At 50.8% G+C, this 17563-nt stretch overlaps 12 protein-coding genes and 1 non-coding gene across 13 annotated transcripts; 5 read left to right on the forward strand and 8 right to left on the reverse strand.

The window, feature by feature from the left end:
* Nucleotides 1-600: 600 nt before the first annotated feature.
* On the forward strand, nucleotides 601-1788 carry CC77DRAFT_1033857 (RTA1-domain-containing protein; the record flags this gene model as incomplete). The annotated part of the gene is made up of 2 exons (XM_018526831.1): nucleotides 601-864; nucleotides 1087-1788. The coding sequence occupies 2 exons, from the start codon at nucleotides 601-603 to the stop codon at nucleotides 1786-1788; spliced, it is 966 nt and encodes a 321-aa protein (XP_018382264.1).
* A 660-nt stretch (nucleotides 1789-2448) lies between these two features.
* CC77DRAFT_1077255 (hypothetical protein) lies at nucleotides 2449-4387 on the forward strand. The gene is made up of 2 exons (XM_018529259.1): nucleotides 2449-2701; nucleotides 2789-4387. The coding sequence occupies exons 1-2, from the start codon at nucleotides 2474-2476 to the stop codon at nucleotides 3923-3925; spliced, it is 1365 nt and encodes a 454-aa protein (XP_018382265.1). The 5' UTR covers nucleotides 2449-2473; the 3' UTR covers nucleotides 3926-4387.
* On the reverse strand, nucleotides 4141-4688 carry CC77DRAFT_1023614 (hypothetical protein). Its single transcript, XM_018525695.1, has 2 exons — nucleotides 4336-4688; nucleotides 4141-4237 (listed from the first exon to the last, which is right to left on the reverse strand). Exons 1-2 carry the CDS (start codon nucleotides 4529-4531, stop codon nucleotides 4191-4193), a joined length of 243 nt encoding a protein of 80 aa, XP_018382266.1. The 5' UTR covers nucleotides 4532-4688; the 3' UTR covers nucleotides 4141-4190.
* Nucleotides 4689-4849: 161 nt separating this feature from the next.
* On the forward strand, nucleotides 4850-6953 carry CC77DRAFT_996320 (dolichyl-diphosphooligosaccharide-protein glycosyltransferase; the record flags this gene model as incomplete). Its single annotated transcript, XM_018536480.1, has 4 exons — nucleotides 4850-4994; nucleotides 5184-6016; nucleotides 6065-6860; nucleotides 6921-6953. 3 exons carry the CDS (start codon nucleotides 4850-4852, stop codon nucleotides 6482-6484), a joined length of 1398 nt encoding a protein of 465 aa, XP_018382267.1. The 3' UTR covers nucleotides 6485-6860; nucleotides 6921-6953.
* CC77DRAFT_1033861 (hypothetical protein) lies at nucleotides 6708-7826 on the reverse strand (the record flags this gene model as incomplete). The annotated part of the gene is made up of 3 exons (XM_018526832.1): nucleotides 6708-6860; nucleotides 6921-7657; nucleotides 7718-7826. The coding sequence occupies 3 exons, from the start codon at nucleotides 7824-7826 to the stop codon at nucleotides 6708-6710; spliced, it is 999 nt and encodes a 332-aa protein (XP_018382268.1).
* A 245-nt stretch (nucleotides 7827-8071) lies between these two features.
* On the reverse strand, nucleotides 8072-9535 carry CC77DRAFT_970254 (cation efflux protein). Its single transcript, XM_018535813.1, has 2 exons — nucleotides 9129-9535; nucleotides 8072-9058 (listed from the first exon to the last, which is right to left on the reverse strand). The coding sequence occupies exons 1-2, from the start codon at nucleotides 9306-9308 to the stop codon at nucleotides 8081-8083; spliced, it is 1158 nt and encodes a 385-aa protein (XP_018382269.1). The 5' UTR covers nucleotides 9309-9535; the 3' UTR covers nucleotides 8072-8080.
* A 450-nt stretch (nucleotides 9536-9985) lies between these two features.
* On the forward strand, nucleotides 9986-11020 carry CC77DRAFT_1023617 (DUF1909-domain-containing protein). The gene is made up of 4 exons (XM_018525696.1): nucleotides 9986-10091; nucleotides 10149-10174; nucleotides 10241-10281; nucleotides 10373-11020. The coding sequence occupies exons 1-4, from the start codon at nucleotides 10075-10077 to the stop codon at nucleotides 10520-10522; spliced, it is 234 nt and encodes a 77-aa protein (XP_018382270.1). The 5' UTR covers nucleotides 9986-10074; the 3' UTR covers nucleotides 10523-11020.
* Nucleotides 11021-11461: 441 nt separating this feature from the next.
* Nucleotides 11462-11547, forward strand: CC77DRAFT_t79. Its single transcript has one exon. It is a non-coding gene; the product is annotated as a tRNA-Phe (tRNA).
* Nucleotides 11472-11922, reverse strand: CC77DRAFT_358689 (hypothetical protein). Its single transcript, XM_018531360.1, has one exon. The coding sequence runs from the start codon at nucleotides 11799-11801 to the stop codon at nucleotides 11508-11510; it is 294 nt and encodes a 97-aa protein (XP_018382271.1). The 5' UTR covers nucleotides 11802-11922; the 3' UTR covers nucleotides 11472-11507.
* A 121-nt stretch (nucleotides 11923-12043) lies between these two features.
* Nucleotides 12044-12905, reverse strand: CC77DRAFT_943096 (hypothetical protein; the record flags this gene model as incomplete). The annotated part of the gene is made up of 2 exons (XM_018534897.1): nucleotides 12044-12686; nucleotides 12742-12905. The coding sequence occupies 2 exons, from the start codon at nucleotides 12903-12905 to the stop codon at nucleotides 12044-12046; spliced, it is 807 nt and encodes a 268-aa protein (XP_018382272.1).
* Nucleotides 12906-13010: 105 nt separating this feature from the next.
* Nucleotides 13011-14207, reverse strand: CC77DRAFT_358699 (hypothetical protein). The gene has a single exon (XM_018531361.1). The coding sequence runs from the start codon at nucleotides 13963-13965 to the stop codon at nucleotides 13117-13119; it is 849 nt and encodes a 282-aa protein (XP_018382273.1). The 5' UTR covers nucleotides 13966-14207; the 3' UTR covers nucleotides 13011-13116.
* Nucleotides 14208-14710: 503 nt separating this feature from the next.
* Nucleotides 14711-15890, reverse strand: CC77DRAFT_1064730 (hypothetical protein; the record flags this gene model as incomplete). The annotated part of the gene is made up of 2 exons (XM_018528756.1): nucleotides 14711-14817; nucleotides 14894-15890. 2 exons carry the CDS (start codon nucleotides 15888-15890, stop codon nucleotides 14711-14713), a joined length of 1104 nt encoding a protein of 367 aa, XP_018382274.1.
* Nucleotides 15891-16333: 443 nt separating this feature from the next.
* On the reverse strand, nucleotides 16334-17065 carry CC77DRAFT_943508 (hypothetical protein; the record flags this gene model as incomplete). The annotated part of the gene is made up of 1 exon (XM_018534915.1): nucleotides 16334-17065. The coding sequence occupies one exon, from the start codon at nucleotides 17063-17065 to the stop codon at nucleotides 16334-16336; it is 732 nt and encodes a 243-aa protein (XP_018382275.1).
* Nucleotides 17066-17563: the final 498 nt, after the last annotated feature.

Genomic DNA, 17563 nt, shown 5'->3' on the forward strand with positions numbered 1-17563 from the left:
AGCCCAACAAACGGCAGCCCAACAAACGGCAGCTCTAAGAGATGCTCGGTTCTTTTGAAAGATCAAGCTCTCGATACTAGCGCTGCTTAAGTGTCTCAAAAGCAAAAAGCGGTCTCGGGCTTCACATGGTATGCACGGACCGCATCTTCGTACACTTCCTCTTCAAGTCTTAGCGTACAATTGGAGTGTTGATGCTACCTGGGTAGTTGGGCGAGCGTTTAAAACATCGACCCACCCACAGCCTTGCGAACCGCTTGTAGGATGTCCTGTTTCCTGTCACTCTTTTTTTCCGTTTCAGCGCAATAGCGCGTCTGTCTTACTCACTACGACACATTCACGGTCCCTACATCTTCAATCTTTTTTTTCTGGGCGCCGCCCAGACTCGCTACTTCTGCCGTCTTGCTGCTCGCTTATGTCGGTTTCGAATAACCACTCGCTGATTTGATACCGCCTTTTCTTCACCTTGGCGCTCCTTGACCTCTTGGTGTAATATTGACAGAATCACAAGCGTTCTAGCTCTTTCCCTTACTCATACCTCACATCGACAAGCACCTTGCAATATTATCCTACGAGCAGACGATACTATCGGCATTCGCAAAGATGATAATCGGTTTCGATGGCAGTCATTGTTACTACGTAACCGAGGCATGCCCTATTGAGTATGCGTACTGGGGTTATCGACCTTCACTCAGCACGAACATTACCTTCACTGCACTATTCGGTCTATCTACTATCGCTTTCCTCGCGCAGGGTATCGCAAGCAAGAAATGGCTCGGTTTCACCATCGCCATGGCCTCTGGCTGCGCCCTCGAAGCCGTCGGTTACGTTGGGCGCATACTAGCCCACCAGGACATGTTCGCTGAGGTATGTCTGAGAGTTCTCGTTTAGAAGGTCCTGAATTGTCTCGTTAGTTACAAGTTGTACGTGCACATGTAGAATCTATCATAAAGGTATACCCTATGTCTCACGCTATATCATGTAGACTGCAATGCACATCGGGTACCTTCACGGCACTATACAGCACTAGAGTACAACTTGGAACCATGAGTTTGTTCGTATCTAGGTGAACAAGCTGACATGGTACAGAACCCGTTCCTCATCCAGATTATCTGCTTGACCATCGCGCCCGCATTCCTCGCTGCAGGCATCTATCTCTGCCTCTCACGCATTGTCACTACCGTTGGTCCCCAGCACTCTCGTATCAAGCCACTCTCCTACCCCAAAATCTTCATTCCTTGCGACTTCATCTCCCTCGTGCTCCAGGCTGCTGGCGGAGGCATGGCCAGTGTCTCGACACACAATGGTGAGGACCCGGAGAAAGGCAACAACATCATGATTGCTGGACTAGCTTTCCAAGTAGCAACTCTGCTCCTCTTTATCCTCCTTGCCGCCGACTTCGCGTGGCGTACATACTGCGGTCGGACCTCCCGAGGCCAGATTTCCCCAGACCAACAGCCGGCTATTCTCCGTCGCTCCTGGCCGTTCAAGGCTTTTCTTCTTGCACTATCTGTTTCTACTCTCTGTATATTCACGAGGTGTGTATTCCGCGTGGCTGAGCTGAGTGAAGGATGGGAAGGTCATCTTGCCAATACGCAAAAATATTTCATTGGATTGGAAGGCGCAGTCATTGTTGCGGCAGTCTTGCTCTTGAACCTCTGTCATCCGGTATACTGCTTCAAAGACGTAATGGATGTGCGAGAGGTGCATATGCAGCGCCTTGCAGATGGAAGCACTACCGAATTTGTTGGGGTTCATGCTGGAGTGTCTAAATACGGGCAACAATTCTAAGGCTGCAGGGAAGGGCATGATCTAATGCACCATGGTTGCGGGACTAACATCTGGGCTTCTACTGATGAACGATCGACAAGGCCAAGTGCCCATGTTCAGTCCGTTGCTGTTCTTCTTCTTATTCATGTATATTGTAGTTCTATAAGATTTTAATCGGGTTCAGTTCTAACTCCCAACATCCACATCCCGATTGAAAGTTGTGTAGTGCCTGATGCTTCTCCATCCCAATTCAGCATGGAGCCCTACTGGAAGAGATTAGTTTGGATATACTACCAGTGTTGATTGGGGTATCTATACAGTAAGTCTCCACGCCAGGAAACTAAGTGCATCTTCCAATATATATGGCGTACGACCTACCGTATATACGGCAAGCGATCTCTTAACAGCGTAAATTCTACCTGGAGGTAGTCAATGATCCGTTTGCGACTCGTTTAACGTTCCCGGAAGTGCCCGTCGGAGTTCAGATACTTGAGTCTCTCTCACTTCTGTGGTTATTGTAGGCTCTGCTCCACTTTACAATATCGCACTTGCTCTCTTTTACCTGGCCATCTTTATCCTCACGCGTACGTGGCCAGCTACTAGCTCAAAACGTTTCTCCCAACCTACCGCTTCAACCTTCTATCACTCTGCTCCGTTCACAGAAACTCCACCCTCCCGGTAGCCAACACCACTTTACTACATCGACATGAACCAAGCAGAGGATGTCGAGGTTATCCTCGGCCACAAGCGCCGCTACAAGTTTCACTCTGGTACTTTGGCGCGCAACTCTACCCTCTTCGCTGACATGTTAACCGAACCCAACGCTGCAAAACTGAACAACCGCGCCAGAAATGCTGGTATCAAGACCCGTTGGATGATTGAGTTGAAAGAACTTCCTTCCAAGCAACACCCTGCCGGTCGTCTCGGCCTTGTGGTATGTGAACACAAAACCCTATCACACATCAGAGATTTATCGTATTGCCTACATCGGTGTCTTAGCTACTGACAATCACACCTATAGGAACTTGGACCAACTGCTGAGCGAGCCGACGGCCTGAACAGCCTAATCGTAAACGAGAACGGACGCATCCCTCAAGCTACCAAGATCTTCGACCACTATGAGGGCATTTTCTACGCCTTCTACAACAAGGAATTCTCCATCGATGACTCCGACATGTCCGCCGCGCTCCAAGATTGCTATCAACTTCTTTGCATTGCGGATTACCTAGGCTGCACTAGACTGATATCTAAGCCCATCGAGATTGCTCTCCTCAAACATGGTCAAGATCTTTTCCGTGCCATCCAAAAGAAGCCACACGCATGGGTCGAAATGTCCTACCGTATTCGTAGCGAACTTATCTTCCGCGAGTGCATGGTCCACCTGGTTGGTAACTGGAGAACTATCAAATCCGCCCCTAACGCACTTGAATACCTACGCAAAGTCCCTGGTCTACGCGGCTTGATCGAAAAGTACCATCGAGCCATGCTCAGCCAGTGTAAGTTTGTCGAGCTAGCAGTGATGTCCCTCTACCCAGGTTCTATGCGCCTGCCTGTTGAAGACCTGCCTATCAAGCGCGAGGCCTTTGCCAAAGACATTCTAGTCTGGATGGCACTGACCTTCTTCCGCCATTGGATCGGCCAGCGTCTCATCATGGAGAGGGGTAGACACAGCGCAGACTGTGGGTACGAGCTCTATAAGCAAATAGGTACAGGAGGCGAGTCCTACATGGACAAATCCGTCATCAACCAGTTTCATACCAAGTTCCCAATGACAAAGAAGGCGATGAACGTCCTGGAGAACCATCTGCTCGAGATCAAGGAATGCATGAAGACCGTTGTCGACCAGCACAAGATCCTCCAGTCGAAGTGCCAGTTGGACGTTCATCGTTTTCCGGTTGAGTACTTGACCTGCACAGAGTTTAAGAAGGAGGATATTCCGTGGGAGAAGGAGACTGAAGGACCTAGGGTGCTGCCAGCTAAGCGGGCGTACAAGGCTGGAGGTAATGACATTGCGCGGAAGAACTTGGATACAGCGAGGATGCATCAGGAAAGGGGCTTGAGTGTGGAGGGCGAGCAGAACGGTGGCGATGAAGCAGAGTTTGAAAGTGATATGGAGGATGTGGAGGATGCCAGGGCTAAGCGTGTCAGAACTCAGTAGGCTACAACCATGGCGTATCTGCCACGCGGTAATGTGAGGTAGGCGGTGAGCTTTGATAGAAAGTGTGAGAACCTCCTGGGCGTTGTGCGGTCAGACGAAAGTACGATCTGGGTTCCCATATCGGCGTCAAACGGACTTTAGAGAAAATGAAATTGTGCTTTGTACACTGTTCTGGTTCTATTACATGCCTCACGTCTGAATCTGGCCTTTGGTGACCGAGGTATAATTTCATGCATCTTCTCTTAGCCGCCTCCGCTACCGTCCTCTATTCGTCGTCGAAACCTGCCGGCCTTGGTCGTGGTCCCTTTGGTACTGTTCCAGGTCAGCAAATCGTGTTCCTGCCCGGGTCTGCCTAATCCCCCAATTCCCATTGCCCTCCACAATCGACACTTGCTATTCTCGCCACGTACCTGGGTATGTCATAGGGATCTTAGGGATCGGCTCCTCGCCCATATATCTCCGAATCGGGGGAACGGTAACGACGAGTGCGGGTCCTGCGCAGCCGACCATGATGGAGTAGAAGTATGCTGGCTTGTTGATAGAGGCCCACTTCATGTATCGCAGCGGCTGCTGGAAGAAGCGTGGGGAGGGGCCAGCGCCGGACATGATGGCTGTGTTGCTGCTGCTATGTGAGCGCGTGGGTTCGGCTGGCAGTGCACGTGGGCGCGTACGTAGATGACTCGTTTCGGTGCGGTCTTGGGTCCAATAGTGAAAAGGCTCAATGCCTCGGTCTGGTGTCGCAATCGCAAGTTGACGGCGTGAGTAGATGTCGTGAGGTCGCTGCTCGTAGCTCACCACCTCCACTCCAATCGGCGTGCAGCGATTTTCCGGGACCGATGGTCTTGGCAAAAGCATACGTATCGCTCCCGTTACAGCTCCCTCCACGCGGCGCAACTCGACAAGTCCACTTCGAACAGCCACAAGATGAGGTGGTTACTTTCTATTACTGTCGCCTTCCTGTGGTCGGTGGTGGTGCAGGCCAAGAGTTTCACAGGCAACCGCTTGCTGGTTGTGCTAGAAGAGCAGGCGGAGAGGGAGAAGTACAGTGTGTTCCTTGAGGACTTGACGTGTAAGTCGATTGACTATTTCAATTCCTTCTCGGGACATTGTCATGTCTCTGGTTTGCTCAAGATGGCATCCAAATACGGGGTATTGGTAACGATGCGGATCAATTGAACATGCAACTTGGCCTTGCGCCGCGGATGATGCTCAATTGAACCTAATCGCAGTGAGGACCAGTGCTGACAAGTACGTACAGCCCGAGGATTTACCACGTCTGTAGAATCGCCCAAAGAGAGCAAGCTGTCATTACTGAAGCACGGCGAACGAGCATACGACCATGTCCTCCTCCTGCCTGGCAAGTCCAAAGGCCTCGGCCCTGCCCTCACAGCGAACAACTTCCTGGAATTCATGAAGAAGGATGGAAACATCCTCGTCGCCCTCTCGAGCGAACACGCTACACCTACAGCCGTCCAGGCTATGCTCGCCGAACTCGACATCAACATCCCAGCCGACAAGGGCGCATTGGTCGTCGACCATTTCAACTACGACTCGTCATCCGCACAGGAACAGCACGACGTACTGCTCCTTCCGTTCCCGAACGCGCTCAGGTCAGACGTAAAGAACTACTTCGCTGGCGAGGGCTACATTGCTGTGCCACGCGCTGTCGGTCAAGCTCTTGGAAACGAGTCACCGCTCACGTCGCCTGTCCTACGCGCCCCAGCCACCGCCTACAGCTACAACCCCAAGGACGAGGCCGATGGCGTTGAGGATCCTTTTGCGGTTGGTGGACAACTGAACCTCGTCTCTGCCATGCAAGCGAACAACGCTGCGCGCCTGGCTGTTGTCGGTTCAGCCGAGATGCTTCAGAACAAGTGGTTTGCAGAGAAGGCCAAGCTGGGCGACAAGGCCGTTACCACTGGTAACCGCGATTTTGCGCAGAAGCTTTCTGCTTGGACATTCAAGGAGACGGGCGTCTTGAAGGTTGGCAAGCTCCTCCACTACCAGGACGAGGGTGCGAGCAAGAAGTTGAACACCAGCGTTGCAATCCCCGAGAACAACCCCACCATCTACCGCATCAAGTCCGATGTCGTAAGTTCATGTCAATTGTTATTGCATAGCTTTTACTAAACTGCACAGCACTTCCAAGTCGAGATCTCCGAGTACACCAACGACCACCTCGCTCCCTTCGTCCCCTCCTCCAAGGACAACATCCAGCTTGAGTTCAGCATGCTTTCTCCCTTCCAGCGCCTGAACCTCTCCCCGATCGCACAAACCGCGAATGCAACCATTTTCGGCGTCGCATTCAGGACACCCGACCAGCACGGAATTTTCAACTTCCGCGTCAACTATCGCCGCCCCTTCGTCACCAACATCGACGAGAAGAGGCAGGTGACCGTCAGGCACTTTGCGCACGACGAGTACCCAAGGAGTTTCGAGATCAGCGGTGCGTGGGTCTGGATCGGAGGCATCTGGGTCACCGTGTTGGGTTGGTTGGCCTTTGTTGCCGTCTGGCTGTACAGCGCGCCCAGCGAGAAGAGCGCAAAGAAGACGCAGTAGAATGGCGGACTCTGAGAAGAGAAACTAGGTGAGCCATGTACGGGTAGACGATATGCTCCGTCGGCGATGTGTAGTATGTACATTATGGATAATGGGCATTGGAATGACCCAAAAATTTAGATGCGAATGGAACATGAAACATTACCACAGGTGTTTCCTCTTGTGTACTGTTGTAGTCTTTGCCTTACAAGCATCATTCAACGTTATTCCTGTCGCCTTCTCTTCACAACTTGCTCTGCGCCTCTAACACTCTCGGATGCGCTACCTTCCCGGGCTGTAATTTACCCCAGTCCTCCTCGTAACCTTCTTCCACATCCGGATAAGGCCCCAGCGGCGTGATACTCAGCGGATTGATATCCTTGTGACTCTTGGTATACTACAAATGTGCAATCCATGTCAGCCACCACCCACTACTCAGCTTCACAACCAAACTTACATTCTCCTTTATATGCTTAAAGTCTGTACTTTCCTTGAATCCCTCCACGTTGTGATATAAGTTTTTCAGCCAGTTGTTGAGCACAGGGTAATCATGTCGTATCGACCCCAAATTGGTTTTGAAGTGCTGCGAGTAAACAGTGTCGAAGCGGACTATCGTCGGATAAGCCAGGACATCGAGTTCGGTGAGCTTGGTACCGAGGATATACGGGCCGCCATTACTGTGTACTAGTTCTTCTAGCCGGTTCAGTGCCGCGAACAGAGGAATAACGCCTTTCTCGTAGTCCTCTTGGTTCGGCGCGAAACCAGCTTTGTAGACTCCCGCGCAGATCAAGGACTGGAGCCAGGGGCTTATGTCGTCAATCTTTTGGCGGAGTTCTTGAGGGTAGAAATCCAATTCCTTTGCCTTGTCACTGTTCTCTTGCACAGAGTTGAACGCACTAGGCAGCCATTTCAACATTTCAGCACTTTCGTTGTTTACGATCCGATTACTCTTCTTATCCCAAAGGAGGGGAACGCTGTACTTCCCTTTGTACGCTGGATCGTCGCGAAAGTAGAGCTGGTGCATGAACTGGCTGTTGAAGAGGTGGTCGGGGGTTGCATTAGGGTAAGTAGCATCGAAACGCCAGCCTGGTTCACCTTTCGGATAAGGGCGCACAATAGAAACAGGGAGGTAGATTTGGAGGTGCTTGAGATGTCGGACCAAGTTTGGACGGTGGGCAAAAGGACAGAAGAGGCCTGAGAATACTTCAGCATAGTTGTCTCACTGACGCGGTATGCAGTGTTGGTTCGGCTTACCAATATAGAGATGGTATCTGTCTTTCTCTGGTGGGAATTCACCACCCTCTTTTATGACACCATGCCAGCCATCGTCGGTTCCGTACTTGTGGATTTCTTTGCCCGACATTCTGCAGCAACGGGATCAATCGATGAAGTTTGAATCGAAGAAAGGCGGATAGTGGCTATTAGAGAAAAGGGCATTCAGCAAGAGAGTCTTCAGCCGTTTGTCTACGAATTGTTATGCTTATTGTTATATGCTATGAAGCTGGTGCTCAACTATGGCACGCCCATAGTGGTCATGGTGGGGTAATCTGACGCCACTCTCAATAAGCTTATGCAGGGACCGCGGAACTGCTTCCGCTATTACTTTAAATTGGGAGCTTAGTTACAGCATTTTAACTCTTCGCAAAGTACACCACAGGGCACGCCACACTTTTCAGTACTTGTCCGTGCTGTGTTTGTACCGCTGGTGGCACCTGAAGCTGCCTCCCTACCCGTACTCTTGACACCGTTGAGCTCTTCAGGAGGAACAGCAAGCTCAGGTTGGAGCGTTGCTGAGTGAATGCCATATGCATGTAGACATTCAGAAAAGACCTTGGCCTTCTTCATGAAACTCGCGATATCTGGGTCAGTGACCACGATATGTGCAGACGCCACAGCCTTCTTCTGGTCCAGGCGCCAGACGTGGAGTTCGTGCACACTCAGCACACCAGGTATGGCCTCCAGGTCGTGCTTGACATCCTCAATCTTGACGCCCAAAGGAACAGATTGGAGCAAGATCTTGCCGCTGCGTTTTGTGAGGGGAATGGCGGTGAGCAGAATCATGATGGCGATCCACATGCTAACTGCTGGATCGACATAGAAACGGTTGGGTGATTTGACAAACCAAATAATCACTGCTGAGATGATGACACCGATGTTGTTGATAGCGTCGCCAATAACATGAATGAGAACACCAAGGATACCCAGATCCATGCCATGCCTTTTTGGCTTTGCGATCAAATGCAGGTGGTTCTCATGTGTGGGTGTAGTTGACATGCTCTCTTCATCGCTGTTACCCGCAGAGCCATGGTCGTGATCATGCTCATGTAGGAATAACGCGCTGATGATATTGAGAAACAATCCAACGCATCCTATAATCAAGACTAGCTTGGGATTTTGGACTCGCTCGATGGAGATAAAGCGTTCGATCGATTGGAGAGCAATGCTGATTCCCAAGGCAAACAAGAAAGATCCGTTGAAGAAGGCTCCGAGAAGTGAAGCCCGCGCCCAACCGAAGGAGAGATCCGGAGGCGAGGTCTTGCGGTCCGTCACCTGAACGGCCACTAAGGCCACGATGAAGCCGATGAGGTCATTCAGCTACAATAGATGTTAGTGCTTGGCCGCAAAGAAAGTGCACCACGGGTATACGAGGTGATGCAGGACGCACATAGTGGAATGCATCAGCAACGAGAGCCAATGATTTGGTGTAGAAGCCCACGGATATTTCAGCCGCGAAGAAGCAGAAGGATATGGCTATGACAGCTCTAAGACGTGTCTTTCGGCTGACCTGGAAGCGACTATGCTTGTGGTCATGTGCCGACTCGTGGTTGTTGTGGCTATGAGCCATGACGTTGAGGATGGAATGACAGCGTAGGTGATAGGAGGTATTCGGAAAAGGAGTTATAATAGAGAAGGCAAGGGTAGGACTAAAGGACGGAGGGTAATACCGAGCACCTGGCTGGATCGCGAACGAAAGGTTGTGCGATGCTCAAGGAAAAGAACGGAAGACGTGGGACCTTGGGACGGAAAGCCGACACAGTGAAGAAGAATAGTACATAGATCTTACGAAATATACTACCTGTGTTGCTGGGTCTTTCAGACATATGTACTGCACGGGCGAGACAGGACGTGCTACCTGGTCGCAACACCCAACGTTCATGGTGACTATCTGGATAGTCACCATTTTCGGCTGCCGGTTTTGCAGGGCACAACACTCCACAGCACGCGTCTGTTGCCGAAACACGAAGCGTGTGACGAGTTCTCACGCGTCACAAAGCGTAGCTTCGCAATTCGCTGCCACCAAATTACATCAGCGCGGACATGCTCTGAATTGATTGACGCGAGCGACAATGGTTCCATCGCTGGGTTGTTGTTGATAAGACTTTAGTGGCGTGGAAGATTCATTCACATGATTGCGCGGAAAGCTAACCCTTTGTCGCTTAACGCCGGAGATGCCAACACCGCCTTTCCAACCAACGGCCTGGACCCTCCCCGCCGCCGCAAATAATCTCTCAGGACCGTCAGCCTTCACTCAAGCAAACCAAAAACTTTGATCGCTTTCGACATACACATCTCGGCTCACACTCAGCAACTGATTACCAGCAAACTACAAGATGGGTAACGGAGCCAAGTAAGCGATTCCACGTGTGCCTTCATGCGCGCGAACATTTGCTAACATTCTTGCCAGAGCACAGCAGAAACGCGACAGGAAGGGTTAGCATTCCAGTGTGTGCCAACGACATGTGAGACAGACACTAATTTTGTGCTCCAATACTACAGGCGATGCCGGCCCAAAGGAAGCAAAGAGCCAACTGAAAGCCGTACGTAACCCCACCTGTTTGCGCGATCTTGCAACTTTGCGACCTCACATTCAACCGACGGTTACAAGTCAAGTTGCTAACGTAACGCTAGAACGCTGCCGCCCAGACCATCAAGTGCAAGACCTGCTTCCAGACATTCCAGGGCACCACGAGCCGTAAGATGCTTACCGACCACGCAACCAACAAGCACAGCAAGGACTTTGCTGTCTGCTTCAACGAAGACGAGGGTGTTGTAAAATAAGTCATCCAACCTTCGAGCGAACGTGCGGATCAAAAAGCGAAGAAGGATAACGGCCGATACGACGAAGTTTGCTATTTACATGAGCATGAGATACCACGAGCGAGGAGTGAGGAGTTGGTGACGGCGATGGCGATTCAGGGCGACTTGATAGTACATGATACACAGGCGTAGATGGGTGATATATTGACAATCCGACTCTGGGATACTCACATACTTGTACCGCTCATGTTCATTTATGAGGCGTGATTATCTATTCTGCGGACTAACAAAAGTGCACTCTAGTACCGAACACGTCAAAATCCACGAGCCTAAGAGTACACGCAGGTCGTGAGACTCACCTGCAAGAGGACGACTGAGACAGATGCATTAGAAAAATAATAATCTATATTGCAGAGATGTTGACCAAGTCATTCAGAGGAAAGATGACAGATGGAACAATAGTGTACTCGCAAGCTCTCCAGTACCATGGCAACCTTGCATTTCAATGCGAGATGGGGTCGACGTTACACCCCGATCTATTCTGCAACAAATATATATCTTCCGAATCAGTTGGAAGTTATTTTACACCTATTGACAAAAGCCCGTAATGTGCATCTTCAACCTGCGACTATTGATTGCAGGCGCACATTCACTGAACCACTACAATAGACTGGAAGACAATCGTTACTTGTAGCAAAACAGGGATTCGATGCCCCCACTTTCTAAGTGCCTGTTCTGGTATGTTAAGTGCCATGCCCTCAAGTCTGGCAGAGTCTAGCCCTCAAAACCAACCCCGCTTTCACCCCACCAACACACTCTACTCTTGGAGAAGATTTTCAGGACGCTGCGACACCTTGAACTTCCCATTTTCGATGAGTGCTCAGGCAGCTGCGGTGACTGGGGGAACTGCGAAGATCATAACCGGCCCAAGATGAAGTCTTTCCATCAAATCCCACAACCGTCTCCTTAGCTCAATTGGGAGAGCGCCAGACTGAAGTCTCAGTCACTAAATCTGGAGGTATCGTGTTCGATCCACGAAGGGGACAACGTGCCTGAGCTTGCTCGGGATTCTTCGAACCATTCTTTTTGCACCTTTGCGTGGACTAGCAAACGTCTCCAGCGCATTCTTTTTGTTGTGGTGGTGGTGGCGGTAGCTTCGAATGAGCATCAAGGATGATTCTTCTTGTGAATCTGAATGTGTCATGACAAGTACGCATGGAATGACGTGCAGACCGTGTAATTCTCTCCCTTTTGTATGAAATGCTGTTGGGCTTGGTCGCAAACATAAAAAGGTGAACATGCCCTAGCAGATGAGATTGGACGAGCCTGTATGGCTAAATAGACGCGTCTCTCAAATCTGCCGCTTTCTCTTTTTGAGCACCTGAATGTCGTATGAGTTGGATTTGGTGAGGCAGGCCGGCCAACTGCTTCTCGACGTCTCCATGGGCTTTTCTGTGCGCTCATTCTTCAGAAAGATGTAATCCTCCATATAAGAACCAAGATTATACTACCGCTTGTAGGTTGTACGCCCTGTCATGAACCTCAAATCGCCAACCGGTTGTTGTCGGTCCATCCTACCCACACCCCACCAATCTCCTTTGCGATGTCTTCCGCAGTCCTGCCATTCGCATCCCTCAAACTCCGAATGTCGACCTTGTCCTCTGTAAGCCCCCTCATGATGCCCATAGCTTCTGCCTCCTGGAAGACCTGCGTGGGGAAGTCCAACAACGGGTAGTTACTCGCGAGAAGCAGTAACAACCAAGCCACTTCCCTACTCTGCGCATGTACCGCCGCATGTAGACCCGACTGCATATCCCCAATCGGATCTTGATACCTCAACATCCTATCGATACCCACCTCCTTCTCTGCATTGTCTGTGGTGCTCATTTCGACGTCGCCCTCTTCATCCTCATCGTCGTCCTCCGAATCGTCGAGCAGAAGATCGACCACAGCTTTGTAGTCACCTTCGCGACAGAACTCGAGGAATGCGCGTGCTTTCCTGTCTTCGGGATAGGCTTTTAGGTATGACTCCTCGGTAAGAAGGGGCAAGATATCGAGGTTCTCTTGGATTCCGCCTTCGTTGTTGAGTCTGCAGAGAACCTTTTGTGTGCCGTCGCCTGTGGTGGAGATTTCTTTGCCGCAGTGTGGACACGAAGTTATTTCGTAGGCGGAGAGAAGACAATCCCTATACAATGCATGTCAGTGACAGCGCGCGATTGACTGGAAGGAAAGCTGCATACCAGTGGAAGTGGCATCCACAGGTTAATTGGACGTCGTCGGGGTATGTTTCTGGTGCCGCCGCAGGGCCTTTGCCAGACGACGACGCTCCGCCCTCATATTCTTCGTCCTCGTCACGCTCGATTTCTACCTCCAAGGGCTTTTCGCAGATTACACAGACTGACATATTGGCGACTTTGGGAAAACGAATTTGGTAGTGAAGTGTTGTGAAATGCTCGGCGGGGCAGCAGCGGGGTTTGTACTTTTTTTGTCGCTAAAACGGGACGACGTTCACGCGTCACGCGTCTGAGTTTACACAGACGTCATCAATCTCGCGACAACATCAACGACATTCTCATTCCTGAACTCTATTACATCTACCGGCGCTCAATTATACGTTATCGTAGCCTTTGATAACTTGGGTTTGTCCACAGTATGGGAACACGCGCAAGCGCGATTCTCTCCGACCCTGATGTCTTCGATCCTCCTTCACCAACACGACTTCTAATTGCATCTCGCACAACCCTTAAACCGTTGCTGAAACGTGCACCAATCTCGTGAGCTGTTGATCGCGCTGTCGCAGGATCGGAACGGACTCGTGTTACCCGTTCCCTAGGCCGGTTGGGCAGAGTCTCTTCATCATGTCCACGACTCCGTCCTGGGAATCTTCCGGGTCTTTGCCGGTCCTTCGTCTTTTCCACTTGCTTAAAGTAATTTTCGTAGAGCTGACCCCAGTCCACCAGTATGACACCGTCTTGAACGCTCCAATACCGGATCGCCTCGCTCGACACTCCAAGTGTCCAGTGACGTCCAACACTCATTGTCACGTTGCATCGAGAACGCGGCGCGGCAAAGATTTGCGCCCACCCATATGCCAGACTGAGCCCGTAGCAGCCTCTGCGGTCCTCATCCCGCCAAACACCAGAGATGGGTGCTTCTTGTCCGACCGAAAAAACTGCAATGGATGGATCCTCGACCAAGAAGCGGTTGAATTGTAGTCGAAAAGTATCATGTCGAGAACCAAGATTCGAGTTCACAACCGTGTGAGGCAGATGAGACATTGGACTTCCATATGATGTTGCCGTTCCTGATCCGCAAGCATTGGAGTTCCGTGACGGGGTTGACTCCGTGGTGCGTCGGCACATGTTGCAGAAATGATCTGAAAATTCGTGGTCGGCTCCATTAGAGCTGAAAGTCTTCAAGAGTGAATGGCAGAGCATGCTGAAACTGGATGTGAAGGTTCGCATAAGAGAGGCGATGTTGGCTTTGAAGATGGCCAACACGCCATAAATCTCGATGCGGTGCAGATAATGCCATGCAGGTTTTGCTTCTTCCAGCGGGCGACCAAACTCTCCTTAAAACACAACAATTACGATACCCTGTTTAGGTGCCACGCCCAGGTACGTGCCCGACTACTCCTCACCGTACCATGGTAACAGATCGCGTGGTCCTTCTCTTCGGTCGCCCTCCGCGGACTAAGGCAGGGCCTCTTGAGGCCGGCAAGTAAGGAAAAGCCGCATGCATGTTTTCTTTTTGGAATATTCGGTCATACCAGAGCTAGCGTGGACATATTCTCTCCAAAGAAAACGAGCTTCAACACACCGTTATCTCGTAATTGATTACTATTCACGAGACCAAAAAAGCATTGGAGTTGTGTATGGACCGACAATGTACGTGCGCATAAGGATCGCACAGATTGTAACAATCGCTCGCAAACTCCCTTCAACAACGCATGATACCAAGAGTTCCCACACCACTTCTCCGATCCCTCAATCTGCTTGGCAGAGTTAGCTGCCTTCTTGACCGCCATGTAAAACTTTACATTGCCATGCCCGATCCAGTCGAGTGCGGCCCTTTGACCATACCAATGCCCTGTGTGCCTGCAGTACTCTTGTTGACCTTGGAGTCGGTTGTTGTTCTTTGTCAACAAGTTTGGGTGGGGTTTGTAGCTTCTCGCGAGTTGTGTGGCTGCCTCCCGTGATCCGGAGCTGTCTATCGCCGACCACTTGCAATTGGATGTCGTTGGTGGCAGAATGAGATGGACTTGACTTCCTGGACACCAGGGCTCTGCGCATCAGAGGCAAGTTGGGTTGCAATACCTGGAACACACACGAGGTTAGCATCATCATTCCTTACACTAGTTGAACCAGTCTGACGTGGCCGTGTTAGACTTACCATTCCATTCCTCGTCCGCTCTCTTATCTTCTTCGGCCATTTCTTCAATGCTCTGAATGCTTCTCATCTGGGGTTGTTGCCTCTTCTCCAGTTCCATCCTCGCAGCCATCTGCTCCATTATCGCTCTTTCGGCATCCAAACGTCGTATGCTGTCTTTGTTTCGCAGCAGAAGCCGCTCTGAGGCTGTCTTCCAGATGGCTTTCGAGCCTCCAGCGCGGTGCTGAAGAGGCTTGTCCCAGTCGTGCTTCCAATCTCGAATCGCCTCCTTCTCTTTTGTAGATATGGTGGCTATAGAATGGCCTGACGGTCGGTAGTAAGTCCGGACATCGTTTGTCGGTTTGGGCTGGACAGGCACTGCGGCCGATTTTCCCAGCCCAGAAGGACAGTATGGCTTCTGGGCTTGATGTTTGCGAGCGTTTAAGGGTCGAATGGTCACGTCTACTGCAGAGTCATATCTGTCAGAGGGAGGTTGAGGCAATTCTCGTCTCAAAACCCGCTGTATCTCAAATGACTCTCGCCATGTCAGGACCGTGGGGGGACCCTGGAGCTGGAACCGCTCATTTGCCACATGGGTCTGTGGCTCGCTGAGAGCTTGCTTGGACACCTTTCCGGCAAACCTTGGTGTCTGAGTATCATGTCGTCCTGCCACAAGCGAGCTTACGCTCGGGTTTACTATTCGAATCGTCTCGTCAACCGGATGGTCTCGCAGCGTATCTACTCTGAGTCTTCCTGGCGAAGGCAAAGCCCGTTTAGGGTGTGCATCCCATGTTCTGGAGCCCCTATTGATTTCGTTCTTCGGAGGTTGTTCTCTTCGACCGATGAGCCCATTGCGTTGCGTGTGCTGGAAGTCGATGCGGTGTACAGGTGATGGAAGCGTTTTCTCCATATCTACATAACTAACAGATTTGTACTTGCGATGCGGGTGGTGGTTTCGCATACAGCCGCCGAGTTTCCTCGCCCAGCGACGAAGCCGAGATTCGCGCTTATTCACGGCCATGGTTGAGGTAAAGGCTGACAATACTGATTCGCAGGGTCGTCTTAGGTAAGGTGTTGGTTCGAAATTGTAGAACGTGGCCGCTTGTGAGAATATTCGTGGAAGATGCTCTCGAGGCCAAATAAACGGCTCAATCATCAACAACCAATGTTCTCATAGCAACGCTGTCCTGATCCGCTCTGCGAGAGGGGCCGATAATGATGTTTCTGCGCTGCCTTGTCCAACTGGGTCTCTGGAGAACGCTGACGCCTGTTGCGACGAGCCGTGGGTTGGTTGCTCGGAACGGGGCAGCAGTACCATGTTCCTGGTCATCTAGCCAGCCAGATCCCCTCTCAACCACTCCAACACTCAATCACTTGGTGTTTAGAAGCTATAGTCGAGTAAATAGACCAAGAAGTGCTTGAGCTCTTTTACATGGTCGCGTAATCGGATCGTCGTTGTGTTGATTAGTCTCGCATGAATCGATCCGGCAAGCACATATCTATCAGTCCATCCAGGAATGCCCAAAAGCTCTTGACCACTTTCACCGTTTCCCAGACGATGCAGAAAACAAACAGGGCAACGGCCATGACGACCGTAATGACCACACCCACCACAATGAAGCCCAGCGCATGCACAACAGATGAAAGGCCTGCTGCGATATGCCAAGTCTTTGCTTTCCTCCCCAGTCGAGCAAAATAGAATACCAGGAAGTCATACCGGCGCTCTTGTAGATTCTTGGGCAGACATTCCATGCGTCTCTGCCATTCCACAGCAGTCATCGCAACCTCATCGCTTCCATTACCAATAGACACATAGATCTTTTGCTCTGCCCTCACAACCGCGCTGCACAGTTCCCCAAAGGCCAGCTTAGCGAGCAAAGCTTGGTCGCTGATACACTGTATGCGCAGCTTCCTCGCGTCCCCAAACAGTGAAGCGATGGTCCTCGTTGCGGCATCCAAGGGGGAGCGTCCAAGGCTGCACCAAAAACAGCACCAAGAAAAGCGGACCTGTTCTTGATAGAAGCATTTCCGTAGTAGCACCTCATTAGCGCAGCTATAGAATTGACGGGAAATAGGGCGCGCATTGAACCAGAGCTCAGATGGGGATAAGCGGTTGCAAATGTCCAGGACGATTTCGCTGGGTAGACGGTTGAACGAAGACGTCGGCGCTGTAGATCGAGTAAATCCCAGTTGCATCGCATCATATTCCTTCATCCGATTGTCGTTTCTAATGCGATTTGTGAACATGTTTGCGAAGCGCGTAGCAGGTGTTGGAGAGGAATCTAAAGACAACAGCCTTGCGGCATTAATACCTACCATCATATTCAGCTTCGAATGGAGATGTAAGTAGTTGCGTGAGCTTAGCTTACTGCAGCCTGTCTCTGTAGGTGAGAAGAAAGCCATTATATTGAGATCCTGTGTAAGCTGAGTATATTGTTGGTAGGATGGTCCCGCTTATCTTACACCGATTGGTGATCCACAAATGAGTAAGGGGGTGTGAGGCTGAACGAGCTGAGGGTTCTGGCCAGCATTGTACCAACTGCAACATCGAATTGCTGCTAGATGCATTCATACCGTTATACTGATCGAGCAATGGCGTACAAGCATATCTGAACTATATAGTAGAACGTAGAGTCCCTTGTGCAGGTATCTGGGTAGCGTTGATGCATGTCTTCTCATGGCGTCAGCAACAAC

Source organism: Alternaria alternata (genome assembly GCF_001642055.1).
Source record: "Alternaria alternata strain SRC1lrK2f unplaced genomic scaffold CC77scaffold_20, whole genome shotgun sequence".
Taxonomy (NCBI): domain Eukaryota; kingdom Fungi; phylum Ascomycota; class Dothideomycetes; order Pleosporales; family Pleosporaceae; genus Alternaria; species Alternaria alternata.